The following is a 25,189-nucleotide window of genomic DNA, read 5'->3' as shown; positions in this document are numbered from 1 at the left end:
AAACAGAAAAAAATAAGTAGCTGTCCTAGGCCAAGCTGCAGTATGCTGAAACACACTTAGTGTGCAGTTACGGAACTTCCGTGACGTACCGTGTGCTCCACGTTACCTGATACATAAGCAAAGGGTTAAAGGTATGAATGGTCACCTGTAACGATAGTGTCTTTGTGGCCTTCTGTCTCAGGCCCCAAGGGAGTGTGATGTACTCTTACCTGGGGAAGGACTCTGTAGATGGCATTGCCACACTGAGTGACCACGAGATCCCGGTTGAATATGATGTGAAAGGGAAAAGCTTTGCAGAAGGTATATGGGCTGATGCGTGATTCCTGGGTACCATTTTCTTCAAATCTGTCAAGATCTTCATAAAAATCCTCTTCTTTTGACTCTTTTTCTTCAATCAAAAATTGAGTATGATCACATTCTTCGTTTCTTTGCTGAATAACCTGGATGCCAAAAGGGGAAATGGTGTTAATTGTCTGCATTTAGTTACAATACCTAAATACCTAAGAAACTGGTGATGAGAACTTCCCTTAGCAGGTTAATTTTAAAAATTCAATATATGCAAACACTATACATGCCTAACATAGAAAACTATTGCTGGACATTGATTTATGAAACCTGAAGACTGACTAAGTAAATTCACAGAAAGATAGCAAATCTGGTACGAGTCCCCTAGTGGTCCATGCAGCCTCTTTGGTAGAATTTGGGGGAAAGCACCCCCTTGTCCTGGTGGGCTCAGCACCCCTCAGCCAGGCACACGTACAGTAGACGCCCTGCACATCATACAGAGTGGTATGTTTAATATGGTCAAAAATGACACGCACAAACAGGGAAATGAAATGACAGAAATACGTATTTAATATGCCATGTCATTTTTTTATCCATCAATCGGCAAGTATATAAAAATTACAGTACCACATGAGGTAGGATACAGAAGAAGAGTCATTTCACATGCCACTAATGGGGTATTTTGACTAATCTTTCTGAAGAATAGATCGACAAAATGCATAAAAATCCCCCCTCCCCAAATTACCTTTTTTGATTTAATTCCAAGTCTAGGACTTTATTCTATGGGAGTAATCATGATCATGAGCGAAGCTCTCTAAAGAATAACTACATTTCTAAATATTATTCACAGGCAAATAAATGATTAAGCTTTAAAAAAGATTTTTCCTTTCGAGTTTAAGAAACTTCAACCAACACATCCTCTTATAAAGGGAAAAAAACCATATCTCAAATTGCGGCCAGATCAAAATGGGAAATAGTTGAATGACTATTTCTTCAGCTGCAGCTAAATGAAGGCAAAACATTGCTCTTTTTCACTTTTTTCCTTAGTTCACTGCAGCCAATTCTGACACTTAAGAACAAATCTCAATTAATATGGAGGCTATTGTATATGTTTTCCCAAATGTAGTTTCACGGTGAAATCAGGATATTACTACTAAAACTGTCACACTGATCTACTACACTGCTGAAAGATTAGTATTCTTATTTATGATTGGAAAATTCTGCCCCATGAAGATAATTTCCCTAAAGTCTCATAAAGAAAACAAAACAATCTTAAAATTTTGATGTTCTGCTGTGTTTCCATTTCAGCTAGAAGAACTGAATTATATGCAACCTAAATTTACTAATGAATTCCTCAATTATACCCTTTTGCCTTGGTTAAATCAGCGAAATGAACAGCTCTTCTGATCATGTTTTTAACCTCTCCTTCATATATCACCTTCATGACATGGTCTAATATTCCTGAAGTAGTTAAATTGTCTGGTAGCTCTGGACCTATTAAACTTAGGGATTCAACATAAGAATACCTCAGGAAATTAAAACAGTGCCTTTGAAAAACATTAAATATACCAAATATAATTACCAAATGCAAATATTTCAGACATCTATATTGGAATACTTGAATAAATGAAGGTCACAAGACAACCCACATTGTATAAGTGGGATGTATAAAGTGAACCCCATAATTATACAGAGCGCTACTGCTGTCAACCTCCCATACCAAAGGCTCTAATAACCGTGGCAACTGCAGTTTCCAAGGGTGCCCAGTTTATGCTGCTTTCCTGAAGTTTCTATGCCCTTACTTCTTGCTCAGCTTGGCTACGTAATGAACAAACCAAGAGCAGACCCAGTGTTTCCAAAGCCCCGTGATACAGGCTCACATACTATAAGTGAAGTGTTAGTTCGGTGTCAGGATCCAGAGCTGGAAATGAAAGGCGTATACAATTTTAATTGAATTCCAGTGAGATTCCTAATCATGGGTGAATTTCAATCCTTGACCCAAGTTTTTAAATGTCTCTGGATTTGATAATGTTACATTATCCATACTCCCACTTTCTAGTTGTAGAGAAACTAAGGATGCACCTGGGGATCACGTAAAAAACGACACCAACTCTTGAAAGTAAAAACACCCGTGAAATCTCATGTGACATTACCAGATTAAATATACGGCATACTTTTCTAAATTAATCAATTTAAATGTTACAATTTCTATTTGTGTAATACTGTACTTAAAGTGTGGGCTTCCCACACATGTTAGAATGTAACTATAGATCTAATAAAGCACTGCCTGTTAGATTTTCCATAAAGAAAGCAAACCGAAATAGGGTACCCTCGGTCCAATTTTCTCAAACCTAGGGCCACTGAAAAATGTCTCTTGGGGCTGAGCACACAAAACACAGCTCCCTGGGAGCAACTCTCTGGATTAGAAATAAGGAAAAATGATAGCTCCCTTCATTGCACAGCTATTGTATCAGTACCTTGAAATTATCACTCAAAACTGACAGGGGGAATTAGCAACAGCAACACATTTTTTAAAGTCTGAGACCAGCTTCTTTTACCAAGTGATCTAATTTTAAAAAAAAAAAAAAAAGCAAAGGTTTTAGCCCACAAAAATGAAATATTCAAACCACATTTCAGGGACAGACCAAAAAGTCCACACACACACACAAAAACCCAGTAAAATAATACTTCATCTCATATTACTTTAGAATGTGTCCATGTTACAGGGGTTTTTTTTTTGTATTCTGAAGGCCACAGCTCAGCCAGACAAAGGTCCTCCTGCTTCCCAGCTAGTGTGAGCTCACAGGAACTGCAAATTAAATTTCCCGTTGCCTTGAGCAATATATATAATTAGAAAGAAAAATCTGTTCCCACAAGGAAAAACTACCCTGTGTGTGCATTCCAAGCCAAATATAGAAGACTGCCAGTGTTACGGCTGGTACTACCTCTGCTGAGCGCCAGTAGCAGCGCGACCAGGGGCACGTTCAGAGCACCTTTCTAACACCCCGCATGTCACCTGTGCCCAGAAGAGCCCCAGGTACTGACCATTACCTTCATGTCTATTTCAGTGTCGTGGATCTGCTGAGCTACCGTCTTAATGATCCCGATGACAATGTCCTGCAGGCCTTCTCTCTCTGAGTAGTAGTGCAGGATGAGCCCTTTGCCCTTCTCTGCATCGGTGCACCTAAAGGAAGGTGCTCGCATGCCCGGGTAGATGGTAGCAAGGTGGTCGTGCAGGGCATCGAGGTTCTGCAAGGAAGGGGACAGAGTGATGAGTAAGTCCTGCTCCCATGTGGCAGCTGCCCTCGGGAGAGAAGGCTGAGGAAGCAGACTCAGGTCTGAGCTCAGGCGCCCACGGGCCATGCGAACATGCACAGGGCACAGCCTTCCCTGCTGCATCCAGACGTCGGTAAGGCAAGAACCACAGAGAACTTGAAACTAAGGTGATGAAATTAAGAAGAACATCTGTGTGAATGGATAAAGAAGATGTGGCACACACACACACACACACACACACACACACACAATGGAATACTACTCAGACATAAAAAAGCATGAAATAATGCCATTTGCAGCAACATGGATGGACCTAGAGATGATCATACAAAATGAAGTACATCAAAGACAAATACCATATGACATCACTTATATGTGGAATTTAAAATATGACACAAAAGAACATATCTACGAAAGAGAAACAGGCTTACAGACATAAAGAACAGACTTGTGGTTGCCAAGGCGGGGCGGGGGGGAATGCACTGGGAGTTCGGGGTCAGCAGATGGAAACTACTGTGTATAGGACAGATAAACAACAAGGTCCTACTGTAGAGCACAGGGAACTGTATTCAATATCATGTGATAAACCATAGTGGAAAAGAATATGAGGACTTCCCCGGTGGCGCAGTGGTTAAGAATCCGCCTGCCACTGCAGGGGACATGGGTTGGAGCCCTGGTCCAGGAAGATCCCACATGCCACAGAGCAACTAGGACCGTGTGCCACAACTACTGAAGCCTGCGTGCCTAGAGCCCGTGCTCTGCAACAAGAGAAGCCACCGCAATGAGAAGCCCGTGCACCGCAACGAAGAGCAGCCCCCGCTCGCCGCAACTAGAGAAAGCCCGCATGCAGCAACGAAGACCCAACGCAGCCAAAAATAAATAAAATTTAAATAAATAAATAAATAATAAACCTTTGCATTAAAAAAAAGAATATGAAAGAGAATGTATATATATGATAACTGAATCACTTTGCTGTACAGCAGAAATTAAGACGGCACTGTAAATCAACTATATTTCCATAAATTAAAAAAAAAGAAAAACATCTGTGACTGCTAACTGGAAATATTTTAAAGAAGGTAAACAAACAAGGGGGTGTAAAACGGATACCTGAAGCAGAAAAAAGAAACACAGTTATGAGCTAAGACAAAGGTATGCATATTTGCAAGAGTTTGGGGCAGTTGTACATTTATGTTATGATAACCAGCATGGAATGCCCAAAGTGATCACATATTACACTTTGTTTCCACTACAATCCTAAAACTTGACTATTAATTCAAAAACTACATCAGAGTTATAAGCATATGAAAATATAAGCATACTCTTTGTGAAATAATATTTTAGTAATTAAAATTATTTTGGAAATTATATCAGTATAATTTCTTCATGTTCATTTATAGTCTCCAAGCAAGGTACAGCCTCATAGCTAACCTGTGAAACTGAACCTTTTGGAACTGAAGTCTTGGAAAACTAATAAATTTGCAAATAAATATTTTCTGTTCTGATAGCCTTGTGATTAATTTTTTTTGATTAATTTAGAATATACCAAATTCCCCACTTTCTTGTATTACTCTCTAATATTAAAAAAAAAAAATTTGTTTAAAGATCACCAGAAGAAATGGTACAAACTATACTACTGACTGGGTGCAACATGGCTTTCCAACACTTAATTCATAATGCGTGTTGTGTGTGTGTGTGCTGCACAAATATAGTAGTGCACACACATAGCATAGCATGGTACAGGAGTTAAGAGCAAGGTGGCTAGAAGGAATAAAGACGGAGACGCAGAGAACGGACTTGAAGACACGGCGGGTATGGGGAAGCTTGGACCAAGTGAGAGAGTGGCATGGACATATATACACTACCAAATGTAAACCAGATAGCTAGTGGGAAGCAGCCTTACAGCACAGGGAGATCAGCTCGGTGCTTTGTGACCACCTAGAGGGGTGGGATAGGGAGGGTGGGAGGGAGGGAGACGCAAGAGGGAGGAGATATGGGGATATATGTATACGTATAGCTGATTCACTTTGTTATACAGCAGAAACTAACACACCATTGTAAAGCAGTTATACTCCAATAAAGATGTTTTAAAAAAACCCAAATATAAAATTAATCACTTATTATAAAAAAAAATCAAGCTGACTTTGGGAATTTGCTGGTGGTCCAGTGGTTAGGACTCTGTGCTTTCACTGCTGAGGGCCCAGGTTAGATCCCTGGTTGGGGAACTAAGGTCCCGCAAGCTGAATGGTGTGGCCAAAAAAAAAAGTAAAATGAAAAAAAATTCAACTATTTAAAAAATAACTAAATAATAATAATAAAAATAATCAAGCAAACTTGGATTTAAATCATGACACTGTCATTTCATGATAATGTAGCCAACCTACCCGACCTTTCTAAGGCTTGATTTCTTCTGATAAAATGGAAATAACTGAGGTGATGTATACAAAGCATGAGCCCACCCCAGACGCAGCAGGCAAAATAACGGTGTCCCCAGGATTCCAGACCTCGGCCCTGTGAACATGCTACCTCACGCGGCAAGAGGGATTTTGCAAATGGCGCTAAGCTTATGGACCTTGCTTGGGAAGATTACGGTTGGGCCCCAGCCTAATCCCAGGAGCGACTGAGTCCTTAGGTGCCAAGACCCTTTCCTGGTTGCAGGGAGGGACGTGGGAACTGAGGAGGAAACAGGGTCTGAGGAACAGGACACCGCACGCAGGGCCTGGCGAGAGCCTGGGGCCTTACAAGGCCCCCCCCCCCCCACCGCCCCCCTATGGCCGGTAAGGAAACTGGTCCACAGCCCTACGTCTGGCCCCGGGGGCTGAATTCTGCCTACACCCGAACGAGCGAGGAAATCTTCCCCATCCCGCATCCCCATCCGCAGCCCTGCTGGCCCCCTGACCACGGTCCAGGGAGACCCCTATGGCCTCCCAACCTACGCAAATGCAGGATAATAATGTGTGTTGTTTTAAGCACTTATGGTTGTGGGCATTTGTCATGGTAGCAGTAAAACAGCTAATTCACCAAATAGGAACCTGTCAATAACTGGTGATTATTACTAAAGAGAATGGGAAAAGCAAAACGATCTCAGGATGCCCTGAGCCTCGAGGAGCGCATCTGAAAAGGAGGTGTGGAAAGGGGCCAAAACGGAAGGACGGTTCTCGTTCCGGATGTCTCAGAGAGGCCAGTTTAGGGAAACAAGGATCCAGTAAGACGTCAGTTAGGACGCGGCGCGAGTATGGCAGGAGGTGGCTCCCTGAGGGCACGTGCGGCCCTGCGTCACCAAACACTCATCCGTGCGCTGTCTGTGCAGCGTATAAAGCATGTGTACTGCGCATGCGTCACGGAGGTTGTGCGCTGCAGCCGGGGGCAGGGGGCAGGGGGCAGGTCCGGCCCAGATCTGCACCACACGGACCCGGACTGTAAGCGGTTCATGGTTTAGCTCACAAACCAATGTGCAGGGTGGCTTTGGGTGCCTACAAGGGTTAGGGTTAGACTAAAGGACGGGGTCCAAAGACGCAGAGTGCAGGTAAGAGCTGAGGTCACAAAGGCTGACGTTCTGATTGGGATACATGGCTCAAGTCCCCTCAACTGGTGAAGCGGCTTCTTTTTGAAATGCCTTCAGGCCTAGGGCTAAAATTTGGTTTTCTGCCCCCCAGTTCCACCTGTTATAATCAAGTCAGGCCAGTTCTTAACTCAAATACCAAGTGGTCCTGATTGCTCCACAGGCTGCCGTTGCCAGGTAAGAGGAACCCAACACGGAAATGCTAAGGGCGGACAGTTTACAGAAACCTCGAGGCCCTGAAGGCCTGAGACGACTTCACTTGCTAAGTAACACGGAGGGTTTTCCTATGACGAGGTCTTCCCACGGGAACCCTTTCCTGGGAAGGGAGACATGAAGACTGCCCCTCATAACCCTGCCAGACCCCTTACACGTCTGCTGATGCTGCAAAAACGCTGTCATAGAAAAGCTGGTGAGAAAAAAGATCATCAAGAGAGTTCTGTATGTGTTTCCCGCAAAGTCAAAATTCAGCCTGTTGCTGCTAAATTAAATTTCCGTCCTTGTTCCTAAAATAATTTCCTAATGTAGTCAGGCCCGGGTACTGTGTTGTGGCTCATTTTCATGAAAAAATTTAAAAATGAGTCAAACAGTAACTTGAAATATGTAGGTTTTTTTTTTTCAATTTCTTTTCTATAAAATGTTCACATACAGTACATCTTAAGTCAATATGCCTAGATTACTTTCACACTCATCTGTTTTCATCTTGTGTCATATTATATGAGCACATTTCTATACGCAGATAAGCAGATGGCAGGAGGCGGTACCGATGGTACCATTCACCTTCTCTGCATCACTGATGCTAAAGAAAGCGAGAGATGGGCCAGGAGTCACACAGGGACATGCACTGCTCCCTAAATGTGGGGACATTTTAATTTAAATAATTCAATCAAATAATGCCATTTTAATTTAATATCTGCCTTAAAGGTATTGTTAATACTAAAGTATTAATAATAAAATGTTGCTTAAATTTATCAATTCAAAGCAAGTGGGAAATCAAGACACATGAGGTCATGTCAATCTTTTAATAAGTCTCTGTGGTAACCAACTCTCCAGGGATTGACTCTTTTGTTGAGTTTGCTATTAATTAGACAACTAAAGTGCTTTCCTGGAGCATAAAAGATTTAACACCACTTAATGTAATATTGATTTTCTTTAGGTAGTATCTAACCATAAAAAGTACTCCTGGGATTTCTTTAGTTACAGCTTCCCTTACTGGGTCTTACTCTCTCAAAATTGAAGTGATTACCACTGTCTATTATGAGAAATGGAATTCATGATTATATATTAAATTATTTTCAACTGAGTACATCTGTACTGCTAAAAATGTACTTTCTTCACAGACTTCACAGATAATTGTTTGCAGGAACCTCAAAGGCCACAACAAAGATACTCAAAATAGCCAAGAGAAAAACCTTGTCTGTCTACATTTTATAACACCATCTACACAAAGGTAATTATTCGTCCACATGGTTGTAGCAATATATTTTGGAAAACAAAATATATTTTCAATTAAAACTGGTTTTGTTTTATTTCTAAATATACCCATGGAGGTGGCTATACAAAGAAAAGAGCTGAATGGCTAGTTACAAAGAAGTACACAAATAAGAGAACGAAAAAAATATAAACGCATGTATTTCTGCACAAGTAGATTCCCAGGAAACAGTAAAGCAAACCTCAAATACGCTTTCACGTCATTCTCCTTAGCTTTGTGACACTAGGAAACAGGAAAGGAACAGAGAGCAGGTTCATTCATCTATTTTGCCTCAAGATGCCAAAAGGCTGGTCTGAGGTTTCCATTTCATTTCTCTGAATGTCCTGGTATCACTTTACTGCTTTTTCTACAAGCAAGATGAATGTACTGTTTCTCAGGAATTCTGCTACTTATAAGTCCTCCAGCCTTTATCATTTACAGAAGAAAAAACTAGTGCCGGCGTCCTGGGATTTAGTACACCCCACAGATTTAGGACCAAAAGAGACTTTATTAATCCTTTGAGAAATATTACTTTGAAGTTCCATATTTTTAAAGATCTTGGAATGCTTCAAAATAAATGCAAAATTTCTCTTTGTACTATGCATGGCACAAATAAGCTTATACATACTTACAGAGGCAAAGTTTTCCGGGAATTAACGACCTCATTCCCGTTTCCAGGGCATCTAATTAAAAATTCCTAAATGATGCACATAAATGGGTGTAGTAAGACCCTGCCTTGAAAGTGTTGAGAGAGAGAGAGAGAGATTTTAAAGCATTCAAGAACCCTTATTCTAGGGAGGTCCCCGGCGGCCTGGTGGTTAGGATTCCGGGCTTTCACTGCCGTGGCCTGGGTTCAGTCCGTGGTCGGGGAGCTGAGACCCCGCAAACACAGAGCCAGAGTAGCATGGCCAAAAAAATCAATTAACTAATTAAAAGAAAAAAAGAACCCTTATTCTAGGGGATGGGGAGAAGGGAGCTGTCTGTGTTACTTGAGAGCATTACTGCAGTCAAGAGCTGGAAAGAATCTTAAAACTCAGTCACTGCAAACCTCCCTGTTTTTAAGGAAAGAGGATGAGGGACAGCATTTCCTTCCTTTCTATTCCTCACACTTCTGAAAAGCAAGACCAACATCAATACTTACTTGTGAGAGTCGTGCACTTTGAAAAGCATTTTAAGTTTCAGAAGCAAGATGTTATGTTAGAATCTGAATGTGAAAAACGGAAACGAGCAAGACGCAGATGAAGCGGAAAAGTCACCCCTACATACCGGGAAGCAGCAGGTCCGGAAGTGGAAGAGTCACCCCTACATACCGGGAAGCAGCAGGTCCGGAAGTGGACAAGTCACCCCTACATACTGGGAAGCAGCAGGTCCAGGCGTGAGTAGCAGAAAAGTCACCCCTACACACCGGGAAGCAGCAGGTCCGGGCGTGAGTAGCACGAGCTCACAGCAAGTAAGGGGCAACGTTTAATGATACTTTTGTGCCTTTTCTACTTAAAGCTGCTCCTTGAGAAACAGCCTTCCAACCGAAAAGCTACAGGGAATCTTTTTTAAAAGAAATAATGTAAGGCCTTATTTAAAAAGAAATTGTACCAGAGTCACTAAAAATATTTAAATGGTGATATTTTTAAAACTACTTATAGTTATCATTACCATCCTCTCAAGAGAAAATTTAATTTTTTTAAAAAAAGGCAAAGAGTCATAGAATTACCTGTGTAAGCTATTTCACTTATCATAATACTGCCTTTAAATTCATGTTTAAAAAAATCTCGTTCATATACAACTTCTGACAATCGATATCTTGTAAAATTGTGAAAATATATACGAGTTATTCAAAGAAAAAGTTCTTAGAATTCTAAAATATTATCTTCCTTCAAGAGTTCTAGCATGTCGACTTTAAAATTGCAGATGCCAACTAAGGGATGTCACTCCTCACCTGGTTCTACAAGAATTTAGTCATTGAGCCCCTGCAGTTGCTGACCTTCAATACACCCAGGAAAGAATTCAGAGTGAAGATCAGGGATGAAAAAAATGTTAGCACAGGCCCTCAGGTAGTTAGGAAATTCTGATGAGCCTGGATTCTTGCATCTTCCGCCAGTCAGAAAAGCACTAAAGCCATTAACTAAGATCCCTGCTCCTGGTGGCCAGCAGACACCTGGTACCGAGACGTGCGCCTGACTGCACATACCCCTTCACCGACACCACATACACACTGACCTGCCCCTTCCATCTGTGCCACGGTTTCTCAGAGTCACCCGAGAGGCTGTGTCCCTGGCTACAGTCCTCAGCAAGACACCGAATCAACTCATGGCTCTCACATTGTGCGTTTTTTTTTTTCAGGTAGACACAGGTTATAGAAATTGGTGTTTGGGATTTTGAGAAAAGCTCTTCTTGAAATTCAGAAGTTAAAAATAAAATGAATGGTGCATTTTTTTTCTAAGAAACATTATAAATAATTTAGGGAAATATTAGAATTTCACAGCTGTTCAGGAAAAATCCCATTTCCCGAAATAACACTTTGCACAAACATTGAAGACTTTCCGATCAGCCATCAACCCCAGATTGCTCCTGGCGGGCTGGCCAAATTACAGTGTAGTCTTTTAGAAGCCAAACCCTGGAGCCGACACAGACTGAAGAAGATCCCGTTGCAGGCTGAACAAAGGCCCTGGCAGAAGACTCTGAGGTCTATGAACTGGGAAAGTAAGTGAAAACGCCACCAAACCCAAAGTAGTGGAAGAAGCCAGTGTTTCCAGTGACCGATGACAGAATATTTGTTTGCTTATTCCACTGAGATTCCTATGCATGTTTAAGCAGGCTCATAATTTAAATCCTGACTGGTCTCTAAGATTGCACATTGCTCCTTTATTTTTCAATAGTCAGCTTTCCACGCTCATTTAGGTTTCATTTTACCTCTGTAAAATTATTGGGGAAGTAAAAAATATATAACATAATAAATAACAAGACACCACTGGAAATGAATCAGTAGCCCTGCTGTGGACTGACTTGGGTTCCAGACCCAGAGGTCGTATACCATCTTATCTCTTCAAACATGGACAACTCAAAGCTCTACTCATCCATCCGTAAATACAGGTACACATGTACACACACACACTAACACAGACACAAAACATAAAAGGAAAAACCACACACACAGTGCTGTCCCAATTATCCACCGCTGCATATCAAAGCACCCCAAACTTACTGGCTTAACACGCTAATATTATGTCTCATGGTTTTGTGGGCTGTCTGGACTCAGGTGGGAAGTCCACTCGGGTTGGAGTGAGACAGGCTGGGACGGACTCATCGTAACAGCTGAGAGCGCAGCCAGCAGCGCTGTCCGAGGGCCTGCACAGGCCCCTCCTGTGGCTTGGGCGTCTCGTGTCATGGGCTGGGTTCCTACAGGGAACCTCCCAAGAGCAAATGTTCCCAGATACTCAGATGGGAACTTTAAGAGTTCTTATGAACTAGCCTAGGAAGTATCAGAATGTTACTTCTGCCATATTCTACTGGCCAAATCATCACTAAAGCCAACCCAGATCCAGGGGAAGGGGACTCCACCCTTTCATGGGGGAGAGGCACAGCCACACTGCAGCAGAGCGTGTGAGATGGGAGACATCAGTGTGGCTAGCTGGGGAAAAGACAATCTGCAGTAATGCAACAGGGCATCCGAAAGTAAAGGGGAGCGTGACTTAGGCCGGGAATACCATCAGACTGGACATTCCTTACCAGCTGTATGTTTTATGGGGCTTTCAAGTCCCATCTGTTCTCTGCATTCTTTTAATCAATACACTAGAAGCTTCAGATAGAAATTTACTACAGCAGCAGCATGAAACCACACTTTATTCCTAAATTAAGAATAAGAAAGCAGCAGAATAGGGAAAAAATTCTTGCTGAAATATAGTCTTACCTTTAAGACAATAAATCCAGATAAAATGTGTAAAATCCAAAAATCTAAATCAAAATGTCTTCCTATTCTTGTTTATCTCTTTTTTTTCTTCTCTACTTATTATTTTATTTTATTTTATTGGCCACACCACATGTGGGATCTTAGTTCCCTGACCAGGGATCGAACCCCCTGTACCCCCGGCATTGGGAGCACAGAGTCTTAACCACTAGACCGCCAGGGAAGTCCCTTGTTTAACTCTTTTTGATAAATCATGTTTTCGGTTGCTAACTCAGCAAAAGGATAATAATTAATTGCAAGGACTATCTACTTTTATCAATAGTCCACAAACTGATGGTTTCATAGGACATTTAACAAAAATCAATTCCAAATTGTGTGATGTCTTTGGAAGAATAATGTTTCTAAAAAGTTTCCTCTGAAACCTATATTTTATTACATTATCCATTTAAGATGTGTAGCTCTTTTCGTGAAAGTCTTGAGGTAGACTAAAAATAGGCATGATGTAAAAATTCTTAAAATGACTTTGAAAATGCAAGGGAGAGTGTGTAAGCAGAGCCGGGAATTTGCTATTGGCAGCAAAGCCTTTCAAAGGAGAACTGTCCATTATTCAAGCTGGTAAATTGTTAAATTGTTTAAGTTCACTAATCAAAGGAAATGACAAAATCCATGAGAGAAACAAACATTTTTCCGGAACTAAACTACAGATACTATCTATACAGCATCTCCTTGAGTATAAAATGTGCATAAAGGAACAGAGGTATTATCTGGACAATACAGCCTGGGCCAAGTAAAAAGTATACACATAGAACTCAGAATTAACTAATTCTACCATTTGAAGACTCTTTATTGACTGACTGTTATATGCTGTGCCTGGTACTCAGAAAACTTAAAAATTATTTCAAGAAAAGCAAAAATATGTATATTTAATAGGGAGTCGCTGTTAATAATGTATCCCACTGAGAGGCCGGGAGAGACGCCCCCCAAGGAAGCCCTCCTCAGAAGGATGGGAGTGGATGAAGGAACCCAGCCTGACGCATGGCCAGTGGTCTCCCGTGGTACAATCTCAGTAGCTATTTTCTTGTTGCCTGAGAGCCTCAGATGGAAATATTAGAACAAACATTTTAAAAGGTTCAACAGATACAAGTAATGTCACTTGTATGTTAATGAATAAACAGTAATATGCCACGCCCGCATGAAGAAGAAATTGGTCTAGAGTGTGTCTATTCGTCTATATTTCAATCTATAATCAATCTCTAAACAAAGTTATATAGCCTCACTCAAAATGGGTTATTATTATTCTTAATAAAAAATTAATCTTGAGCTATTGGGGTATTCGCTTCCTATTTTTGTATAAACATCAAATATTCATTTTAAAAAATGTTCTTTCAGTCCCAGACAAAGTCTGTGATGATACCATCATTAAGAGACTATACACGACCTCTGGCCTCATGGCATTTACATTCCAGCCCCAAACAGGAAATGATCTACGGTGCGAGACCTCCTATGGGTGAGGAAATAGATGTACTGTGAAAACATGAGAAATGTCAGTTCCCTGATTCAAACAGGGTAGAGCCAGGAGAGAGGAGGGGAGCCTTCCTGGAAGAAGTAATTTGACCAGCAGGATGACGAGGACAGGTCCAGCTGAAAAGGACCACGAACAGTGTTGCAGACAAAGGGAAGAGCAGGTGCAAAAGCTCAGAGGACAGAGAGAGCAAGTTTGAAAAAAAAAAAAAACCGTTCTGGAAGAAGTCCTGTTTGGCTGGGCTGGGGGGAGCGTAAGAGGAGAGACAGACGGGGATGTGAGTAGTTTCAATTATTTTAATTGCTTTTTACATTTCCAATGAGCAATTGGGAATCACTGAAGGGTTTAAGCAAGTAACTGATGGGAGGAGATTTATGTGCATTTCAGAAAAGTCACTAGTTATAGAATGGAGAGGAGATGGAGGGGTCATGCAGAGAGATGGGGAAACCGATCCGTCACTGTATATAATGGTAGACTGTCCCACGGAAGGGTAGGGAAATGAAGAAAAGTGGTAGGATTCTGAAAATTCAGTACTTACGACGTAGAGTCTAAGGATTTAGTGACTGTGTAAAGTCAGGTGGTGAAGGACAAAAATAATCTTTTAACTATCCTTAGAATAAAGCCCAGTTTATCTAACTCTTTAAAGTCTACCGTGAAGAATGTTTTATTATTTTATGTAATGAAGAATGTCAATTTTTAAATGCAAGCTAGGATCTTAAAACAATTTAAGAAAATCAGTTGCTTTATTTCATAGTCAGTTTTACAGAAAAACGGTCCATTTAATTTGTTTGTAATTAGCCTACTCATAACACAAATATCTACTTTTAAGAAAAGCAGTATGTTAATGTAGCCAATTTGCCATTAAGATATTAATTTCAAAACCAGGAAAAAAAAGATTCAATCAAAAATAGACAATACTGATGAAAACTTTACAGTATTCTAACTTTCCAGTTTCCTCATTGTTCGCACTGGCACTGAAAGAAAAAAATACAATAAAATCGTGTGTAATTTAAAGGTATATTAACTAAAACTGCCTATTGACTTTGAGGAAAACAGACTCAGGACTATTTAAAATAATGCTGCCCAGGGAAAATAAAAGGCATTAACAGCCATTAAGGCAAGTCACAAATATTAGTCTTCAGGTCATGTTAAATTTTCTAGTGGCCATGTTTAGAAAAGGAAAAAGAGCCGCGTGAAATAAACGTCAATGATACATTTTCATATAGCTCAGCGTTTCCAAACTTTTGCCATTTCACCATGTAATCGACATGAACTAGGTACGAGCTATTTGCATTCTTTTCGAAGCCTGGTGTGTTTTACCCAGAGCACGTTTCACAGGCTGAGCGTTCACGTGGAGACCATCCTGCCGGGCAGGGCAGCTCTAGAACAGGAGAAACCTCCGGAGCTGCCCATCCTCTGCTGTCCCACTACACACCTAGCAGTCGGTCACAATGAGTAAAGGGTAAAAAAAAAAAAAAAAAAAAAAAAAGTAAACCGTTTGTTGACACAGATGTGGCCACTGACAATGTTAAAATTAAGGGAGAGGAACTGCAACTGAAACTTAGCTGAGGTGACAGCAGTAAACAGAAGTATTAAAAATGGAAATGTATTCAAAACCCCCAAATCCCAAAATACTTGTACATCTCAAACTTTAATCCATGTAAAGTAATCCATTTAGATACAACCTGTTAAAGGTTAATTTAAGTATCTCCTGGCAGCTACTTCGTTTGGAAGTGGCAGCTTTTTCGGACACCAGTAGTTTCGTAAATCCATGGCAGGGACCACAAACCAGTTTCCATCTTGATTTAAGGCTGTTTTTAGTTTATAAGGAAAATGTCACTATGTAAACCACCACCATTTTGATGAAACACTACAGTCCTTATTTTGGCTGTTAAATCGGTAATGCAGCCGGATCGCAAGTAGTTTACATTCCCCCCAAACTGGGCTCCGGTTCAGCTAGTACTGCATTGACATCATTTTCCAGCAAGACCTGGCTGCTTTCAGTGGCCAGTTTAGAAACATCCTTTACAAACAACCACATAACATTCAATGTTAACACATTTCAAGAAGAGGGTCTCACAAATGCCTGTGCTTAAAATAGGGCAGTCAATCCCAAAATAGTCTCCCACCTAATGTGTCATTTGCTAGTATAATAAAAAAATAATAATAATAAGGTAATTGTAACAAGAAGACAAAGGCCTTTGACGTCATTATTTACCTTTGACTTCACCTGAGACTGACTTTGGACGATTTCCTATTTTCCTCTCCAGAGTAGACTGACTAATATGTAACCGGCAGCAATGGTTCTCAAACTTGTTTTGGTGGCCGGCACTTTCCCCGAAACAGCGAGCTTCAGGTAGAACATCACAGGTACTGATACACTCTTTAATTACGCTATGCAAACTCGGAGTGACTTGCAAGTAGAAAGTAAGCCCACGTTATATACATAAAACCACAGCTACCAGCACAAAGAACTAGTTTTAAAAAGGCAGCTGCAAAGATCACAACATGTTGAGTCTTTCAGAGCCCACTACTTCACAACTTAAGTATTCAGCATCAGTACCAAAAATTAAAGGAAAAATGCTACAATGTATTCAGGACCATCCAATAATTATTATTTTACGTGAATGAGGAAAAATGTCACTATGATTCCATTTCAGCAGTTAGACGCTCATCCAGCTGGCTGCATAAAAGGATTCTAGAGACTACATTGGAAAATGAAAACCTCCAGGACCTCGAACTGCTCACCTGCAGAAATTCTCTGACGTTAGATCCCAGCACACGCAGGATTGTGTCGTAACCAGATTCTTGGCAAAAGACGAAAAACATCTTCCCAAACATTTGGAGGATTTCTCCAGCATTGAGATCTAGTTTATAGATTTGAGAGGCAACAGAAAGAAAATATATTAGAGATGGAAAATTGTTAGTGGGAGGAATGAAGACAAGTGCATAATAAAAAATGTTAAATATCCTCAATTTCTGTGCAGAGTGAACAGATCACAGGAAAAACATCTGGCCAGGAAAATACAATGAAATCTGAGAAGACAGCGTATTGACGTGTTAACAGGGTAAGTCTGTACTTACAGCAAAGCAGTTTCTCAGCTTGCATGACAAAATTTGGAGCTTTTTTAAACTTATACTTAAGGTATAACCTACTTTTTCCAAAAAAATACAGAAGGATCTTGAAAATCATCAAGAATGCACATGATAATACTGTGGTGCAAAATTATTTTTCTTTATATAAATATCCATATTTAATAACTCGGTTGCATACAGTATGTACCCTAAGACCCTGTGTTTTTCTTAATATTCAATTATAAATATTTCCTAAAATTTTAAACTTTTTCTTAATATCAATTTTAATCACTATTTTATCCAACACAGATATGCAACAATTTATTTCACCAATGCCTGCTTGTTCAAAATGTAGGCTTTTCCAATTTTTGATAATGTAAGTAACTCTGAAATGAAAACACACATAAATCTTAATGTTAATAAATCTAATCATTTCTTTAAGAAAAATTTCTAAAGGATTTGAACATTTTTTAAAAGATTTTGACTGATGACGCAAAATTATCCTCGGAAAAAACTCTTATCTTACCAACAGATTTTAAATGTGCACCATTTCCTCTTTAACTCTACCCTTGACTACACTAGATATTTTTTTTAATTGCCAAATTTGTATAAAAATTATTTCACATTTGTGTCAATTCTGATTACCAATAAGGCAAGATATTTTTCTTCTTATTATTAACAATTTACCATACTTTTGTTTCTGGTAATTCTTGTATCCTGCAAAAGGTAGCACTTGCTCTTCTAGCTGTATTTGACAAAGCCAAAAACCATCCATCTAGTCTATCCGACCTGTAGCCTAGCTGTAAATTAAGTGCCACGAGGATGCGAGATACTACTCTGAGAACAACATTTTTCCCATGAAGTTTTTTTTTTGGACTTTGCCTTCCTTGCATGAGTTTTGCCTGATGCAGACCTCAGTTTGTTTCTTTTATCAATACCTAACAAAACCGGTGATTACAACAGAGATTTGGAGATAATATTTTCTTTATTCTACACTTTTGAAATTACTGTGCTGTTGACATGGCAACATTAAATTATTATATTATTAACTTATTACATTAAGTATCAATACTTTTTTTCCTTCCTCAACACATGGCTTTTTGTGGGGAGGGGCAGAGAGCTCCTCTCTTCTCTAAAGAGTCTGTAAAAAGAGCAGTGGGACTCAGTGTGGCCTGAGGCTAACATTACACGTGACTGGGCCCCAGTGGGGCTGGGCAGCACGCGTCCTGCGCAGCTCACACCGCGACCTTGGGCCACGCATGCCTTTGGACGTCTACGGTGGCGAGTCACATTTAACTTACTGAGGACTTTGCTTGCGGCAGCAACCAGATCATATGTTTTAGAATCTTCGTATATTATTCGGACAAGAAACTGCCCTTCTTCATCTAACTGTGCCTCTCTTCTAGAAAACAAAAAGAAGACAGACAAATAAAAGAACAGCTACAATGATCATATAAGAAATGGCTGCATATCTGGAACAGAACTTACTTTTGGCAAATTTGGTTAAATCAGTGACAGGTACCTAAAAGTCTAGTGATTGCAAAGATCTTACTTCACATCCCCCTCCCCAAATTAAAAATGATACATTTAAGTATGTTTTAACAAGATTAACATTTGTATAGTACTCTAATGCCCAATACCATGCCTGATATTAAATATGATCATGAAATAACTTTTGGTGAAATAAGCAGCAAATATGTGTTGAGTCCCTCTATGTGCCAGGCACAGTTAGAGGCACTAGGGATACAGCCTTTAGTAGGAGAGAGTACCAACCTCTTGGAACAAATGTATTCTAGGAGGGGAGACAGAAGGGCATAAAACTAAGATAGAACAAAGATATACATACACACACACACACACACACACGCACACATATAATAATGGCAAGTAGTCTGGAGAAAAGTAAAACTGAGCAAGGGGGTAAGGGACTCAAGTACGACAGCCGGAAGCATCACTGAGAAGCTGGCAATGGAGTCAAGTGCGAAGCATGCCTGCAGGGAGCCCTGAGCAGCCTGGGAGCCCCGGACAGGGGAAGAGTAGGTGAGAGCGCTGGCAGGGGCAGCCCAGGGCCTTGGAGGAGGAGCAGAAGCTTCAGTGAGGGGACGGATCCTAGGGCTGCACAGAGCATGGATGGAAGGCATATAGGACGGAGCAAGGTGACAGCAAGGTCAGAGCAAGGACAAAGAGAGGACACAGCAAGGTCACAGCAATGACAGAGCAACGTCAGAGCAAGGACAAAGGCAGAAAGGTCATAGCAAGGTCACAGCAAGGACAGAGCAACATCAGAGCAAGGACAAAGAGAGGACACAGCAAAGGCACAGCAAGGACAGAGCAAGGTCAGAGCAAGGTCAGAGCAATGCACGCAAGGACAGAGCAAGGTCACAGTAAGGACAAAGCAAGGTCACAGCAAGGACAAAGAGAGGACACAGCAAGGACAGAGCAATGTCACAGCAAGGTCAGAGCAAAGACAGAAAGGTCATAGCAAGGACAGAGCAAGGCCACAGCAAGGAGACCAGGTTAGAGGCCACCGGGACATTCAGGCGAGAAAGGCCCGTGACCTGAGTTGGGGTGAAAGCAGTGGAGGGAGGGAAGTGGCCCAGATCCTGGTGTACAAGAAGGTTCCACGTGGCTCGCCGATGAAACGGACGCAGGACGTGAGAGAAGGGAAGGACACAAGGATGACACTGAGGTTTTGGCCGGAGCAGCCAGAAGGATGTTGCCACCAGAGGCTGAACTGGGACAGACGGCTGGCCGTGGACCAAGGGGTAAGGCCCGGAGCTCTGCATTAAACACGTGAAGTTTGAGGTGCCCGGTGGACAGGTAGCATTGTCCACCACATCCTCAGCGTGTTAAGTGCAGTAACTCAAAATACACGCAGGATTAGTGACAGGAAATCACAGCTGCCAGTTAAATAGTGGTCATGGTTATATATTCATTTTGATGGGATTTAACTTGTTTTTCTCAAACTAGTGTCTAAACGGGAGGAGAAATCCATCGTTCAAAACACTGCCTGCCCTGGAAGAGCGCAGCCAAGGTCCCAGACACCCCGTCCACATGAGATGCACAAAAACGGGCGGCTCGGGGAGAACGTAACTGGGTGACGTTTCACCACATCGTGGGGCGGGGGGGTGCTCCTCCGCACCGCCTGGCAGCCTCCTGCCTTCTGCCCCTCAGAAGTGGGGTTGCCACAGTGGCCGCCCGTGGCTGTGACACCAGTGTCTGCTCCAAATGGCCGCACAGCTTGGGTCCAGGGAGGATGGACATTTCTTCAAACACCCTGTGTTCTTCAGAGCAGTCCAATTATTTGCCTGCGGTTACGCGTAACAGTGCACGTGGGGGGAAGAGCATGATTTTGGTGGGCACGAAGACGTGAATTTCAGAGCCCAGGATTTCCTAGTCGAATGAACTTGGACAAATCACATAAAGCATGTGAGCATTAAAACCCCTCTCTCTTGGGGGAAAGAAGGATTGGGAGTTTGGGGTTAGCAGATGTAAACTATTATATACAGAATGAATAAACAACAAGGTCCTGCTGTAGAGCACAGGGAACTATATTCAATATCCCGTGATAAACCGTAATGGAAAAGAATAGGAAAAAGAATGTATATATGTGTAGAACTGAATCTCTCTGCTGTACAGCAGAAATTCACATTGTAAATCAACTATATATACTTCAATAAAATTGTTTTCTAAAACCCTCTCTTCTACAATGGGAGAAATAATATACCCCACCTTCCACAGCTGTAGTGAGATGAAGAGGGCAAAAGTGTGTTCTAAGCCGCTGAAGCATTTTATGTATATAACCGATATGTATAACTGATGACCGCAGTGCTTGCCATGCCTAAAATCAAAGAGCTACACACAAGCTGTGAAACTCTCCCCTCGGCCGAACATACGCTGCTGTTAAGTGAAAGGAACACATCTTCAAAACTGCAAGTCTTTTTAATACCAAAAGTCAGTGAAATATTCCCAAATCATGAAAATAGAATGTAAAAACACTTACTTATCTTTTGATAAATGCTATTGTGTAACTTACACATTCTAATTTCTAACTGTATAAAAATATAAAGTATATGAAATGAAAAACTTAAAACAATCCTCCACTATCCTGAGACAACCACCGCTGGTATATTCAGGTTGCTTATGCTTGAAAATAATTGCGTATATAACACACCCCAGATCACAATGCTTTAAAACCTCCTTTAGTGACTTAACTGTTTGACGGACATCTTTTCATGTCAATAAATATACCTTTCTGTACCTTGACTACATAAAATTGCATTGGTTAGGCACACTGAAGTTTTAGTAGATATTAAATTCCTTTTATTTTTTCACAAGTCCAAACAAAATGTTGTGATGAATACCTTTGTAGCATTATTTATACTTCTATGTAAAAATTCTAGATTTAGAGTTAAATTAAATTCTAATATATACTAGAATAAATTCCTAGGAAAGAAATTACTGATTTGTAGGATACGGAGAGTCTAATTTTTCTCATTTTGTCACTACCATTTTATTATGAAACAGCATTGGTCTGCAGATTGGAATTCTGAAGCCTCTGATTTAGGGCCTTCTAATAAAATATAAATAAATTTTAATTAAATATATAATAGAGGACAAATTAACTCATGCTCTCACTATGCCCTATTCTTTTTCTTCCAACTGAGATAAATCAAATGACATAAGTTTTTGTAATGAACTCAGTTTCTCAGAAACAGTCACCAATTCATAATCGTTAAACAGAATACAAAGTTCTTTTGCACAAAATAGAGAAATGGCCATTTCCCTAGAAATCCCCTAACCATGAGTCAATGCATTCCCTCTTTTCTTTCTCTTGCTTTAATAAAATAAGCGCCCGTATCTTTTAAGCTTCACTTCCTGGAATAATCAGCCCAACATGCTCCCAGGAGGGAGGCTGAGATATAAATTAAACAGCAGTACGTGAAAGGAAATAATCGTCTTCTCAAAAATCTCACACTAAATTCCAATAAATTATTCAAAATGATTAGAATTCCTTATTTACATTTGTCTTAGAAATCTTTGGGAACTCTGGGTCACCCTTTGGGTCCTTTTCCCCCTGGGGGACGAGTCTTGCCACAAATAACTGAACACTATTATGCTCCAAGCCCTTTCTGAGCACTTTTAATAGATGAATGAACGAAACAGATGAAGATTCCTGCCTTCAAAGAGCTTTACATTTCAGCAGATGGAAACAAACAACAAGCACGTATCATTATATTCACGTATTATCATATTTATATATTATGTTCACATAATATATATGCACTTTTATAATTTATTACGAGGTGATAAATGCTACAAAAGAAAGGAGATTAGGATAAACGGGTGAGGGGAGGGCAGCGGAGGAGGGGCAGTATGCAAGGTTAAGCTGACCACAAGAGGCTTCCTGAAGCTACCTCTCAGCGAAGGGTCCAGAGGCAACACTTTCACCTCTGGGACCTCGTCTCTCTGGACCCAACGCACGTCCTTCTGCAGCCCATTCTTCAGACTCTTCCCTTTTCGGGGTAAAAGCTAATTGGAGATACTGCAAACACTTACCGACAACTGGTCTGCTCCATTACACTGAACAGGAGAATTTACAGAGCCAAAGCAGTCATACCCCAAAATTAATTTCTGGCAATACGGCCATTGAAGCCAGTAGACATTCTGAGTGAGTGTCTCTCAATTCTCAACACTGCTTTTCTTCTAACTTGGAGGTAAACTTAGGTGCGTTCAGACTCTTTGTTGTCAAATGTTTCGGCCTCCAGAGAGCACAGTCGTGATAACAATAATCTCTCAGTTGTACCTGTTCTTGGAGGGAAGAAAATTTTTTCACCAGCTGCCTGAAATCACAGAGGGTGACCAACAAATGAAAGAAAGGTTGGGAAGTAAGCTACTATTCGGATTACATAAACACCGTACATAATTCAGGTAACATCCCCTTATACTTCTCTATCCCTCATTTTGTCATCCCATAACTTTCAAGTTTTTTTTTCCTCCTTAAAAGCAAAGTAAAGGATGACTCAAATACACACATACAACATTTCTAACAATATTTGACTTATTTTCTTGATATGTAGAATTCCTTTTGTGCTTAAATTATCCAAATTCAGCCATGCACACGACCAAATTTTCTAGACTCATTCATTATTCAGAGTATATTTTGGGGGCAGCAATTTTGTTTAGAATGTTGCGTTACACAAGACAATTATATAATTCCCCGTTATTTAAATTACATGCGGTTTACATGTGAGGAAAACACAGGCTTCTCTGAGAAACATGATTGAAAATTTTCCCCAAAATGAAACACTTTGGACATGTTTTTTTTTTCCCCCCAATAATTTTTAGTTGACAAAAAAGACCATATCAAGCCATAGGCAAACTGGATTAAAATGTATTCAACGCTGTTCATCTATCAAATGGCAACCGATGAAACACCATCATCAAATATCTTGCTGTGTGTGTGATCACACTCTGTTGTTTCCCATTATGACCGTAACAACCCCCCGGATAAACCCAGACGACTACAGTCTCCCACTGTTCCCAAATAGTGGCACTGATCGTAGTCTGTGTTATCTTTCCCTGTACACTTAACAACTGTGTTTGGTGGTTAAGCATTAGATCTTTCTACTTGGATCCCTGAAAGAGGTCAGCAGACAATAATAAATATTTAGAGAAGGTTTAGTCTTAAGTTTGCCTAGGTGAGGTGGGGTGAGGTAAAAAGGCGCTTTCCTTGACCATCAAGTAAACCCAGATGGAAAGAAGCTCAAGTGCTTTCAACCCAGGTCACAGTCTCGCCTTGCACACGCCGGAGAGGAAGGACCCCACACGCACCGCCCCGAGGATGGGCGCGCTCGCCTCTCACAGGCAGAACCGCGCCACCTGGGGCCGTGCTGGTGGCAGACGAATCTAGGGAGAAGGCCTCCCACATTCGATGTCCCGAACATCTAACTGACAGTAGTCAGCAGCTGAAGACGACGAAGGCGGGAGGACGAGGAAACGGCGAGTGGAAGCAGCGGGGACAGCGCGGGGAGAGGTTTCCACTCGGCATCCGAGCAGTTAAGCTAAGGTTGCACTGAGTGTGCCGCTTAGCGGACAGGATTTCTTGCCTCAGACAGCCAAACCCAAACAGGCGCCACCTCTCCCAAGAGCTTTAAAAATAAAGCTCTAACCTGCACCTGGAAACAAAACCAGAAATAACTCTTCTATACATGTGTAGCCATAAGAAGTATTTGAAAATTGAGTCTGTATACGTGAAAAAAATGTTCCCAGTAGCAGTTCATTTCCTACTTACTTTTAGAGGTGGCTATTCGTTGGAATTTAAACTGATCATTTATTTACACAAATTACCTTTCCCCAAAAGGGTCGCAGCTATTTTTATTATGGTGGGGGTTTTATGGTTTTGTTTTTTTAATCACTGGTGCCTAACCCAGATACCTGGATTACAGCATGCACTCTGTGAATGTGTGCGTGTTTGAAAAGAAGTGAATGAATGAATGAAATACATTTCCCTCCACGTGTTTCCAAACTCCCTACCAAAAATCAATCACATGTTACCGGCAGTTCAGAGTTTGTTTTCAAACTTGGGAATTTTTTTATTTAAAGTTGTCAGAAATATCCAGGCAGCATTTCTCACAACTCCATACCTACGGAGATATTCCTTATCTTCAAAATGTGAATGTACAAAACTGAATTCATATTCTGACACTGAGCTCCTGCTATTATTATACACCTTTCAAGGAAGTTTAGGATACTACAGAGACTGCTGCCTAGTAGGTAAAGAAGCTTCCCAGCGAGGTACGAAAACGGGAATTCTTAGATGGGACAGGCTGAACACAGGAGTTTCAAAATAAGGTCTGGTCTCAGGCAGAAAAGGTCAACACACGTCAAACGATCAACCTGACCAACGACAGCTCCCAGGGGTGCAGATCCTGTAAAAACCATTATCCCAGCACATGCTGTATTAAAGACAGTACGCAGATATCGTCGTGACGATAAATCCTAGGACGGTCCATTTTAGGGAGAGGTAAGGACGTTCAAGGCTGGGTTGTGTCCATCTGGTATTAAAATTAAAACCTCCCACCACAAAACAAGGCAATTACG

General features: G+C 41.0%; 1 protein-coding gene across 2 annotated transcripts in view; it reads right to left on the bottom strand.

Moving 5' to 3' along the window:
- The window catches only part of GUCY1B1 (guanylate cyclase 1 soluble subunit beta 1), a 47,772-nt gene that overhangs the window by 15,649 nt on the left and 6,934 nt on the right, over nt 1-25,189 (bottom strand). For both annotated transcript variants that reach the window (XM_060011919.1, XM_060011920.1), the window contains exons 3-6: nt 18,388-18,488; nt 16,760-16,878; nt 3,337-3,534; nt 210-440 (exon numbers count right to left, since the gene is read on the bottom strand). In XM_060011919.1, coding sequence (XP_059867902.1) covers nt 210-440; nt 3,337-3,534; nt 16,760-16,878; nt 18,388-18,488 — 649 coding nt within the window. The remainder of the gene's footprint in view (nt 1-209; nt 441-3,336; nt 3,535-16,759; nt 16,879-18,387; nt 18,489-25,189) is intronic.

The sequence above is a fragment of the Delphinus delphis genome, chromosome 5, assembly GCF_949987515.2.
Source record: "Delphinus delphis chromosome 5, mDelDel1.2, whole genome shotgun sequence".
Lineage (NCBI taxonomy): Eukaryota > Metazoa > Chordata > Mammalia > Artiodactyla > Delphinidae > Delphinus > Delphinus delphis.
This window is presented reverse-complemented; position numbering and strand designations above follow the sequence as displayed.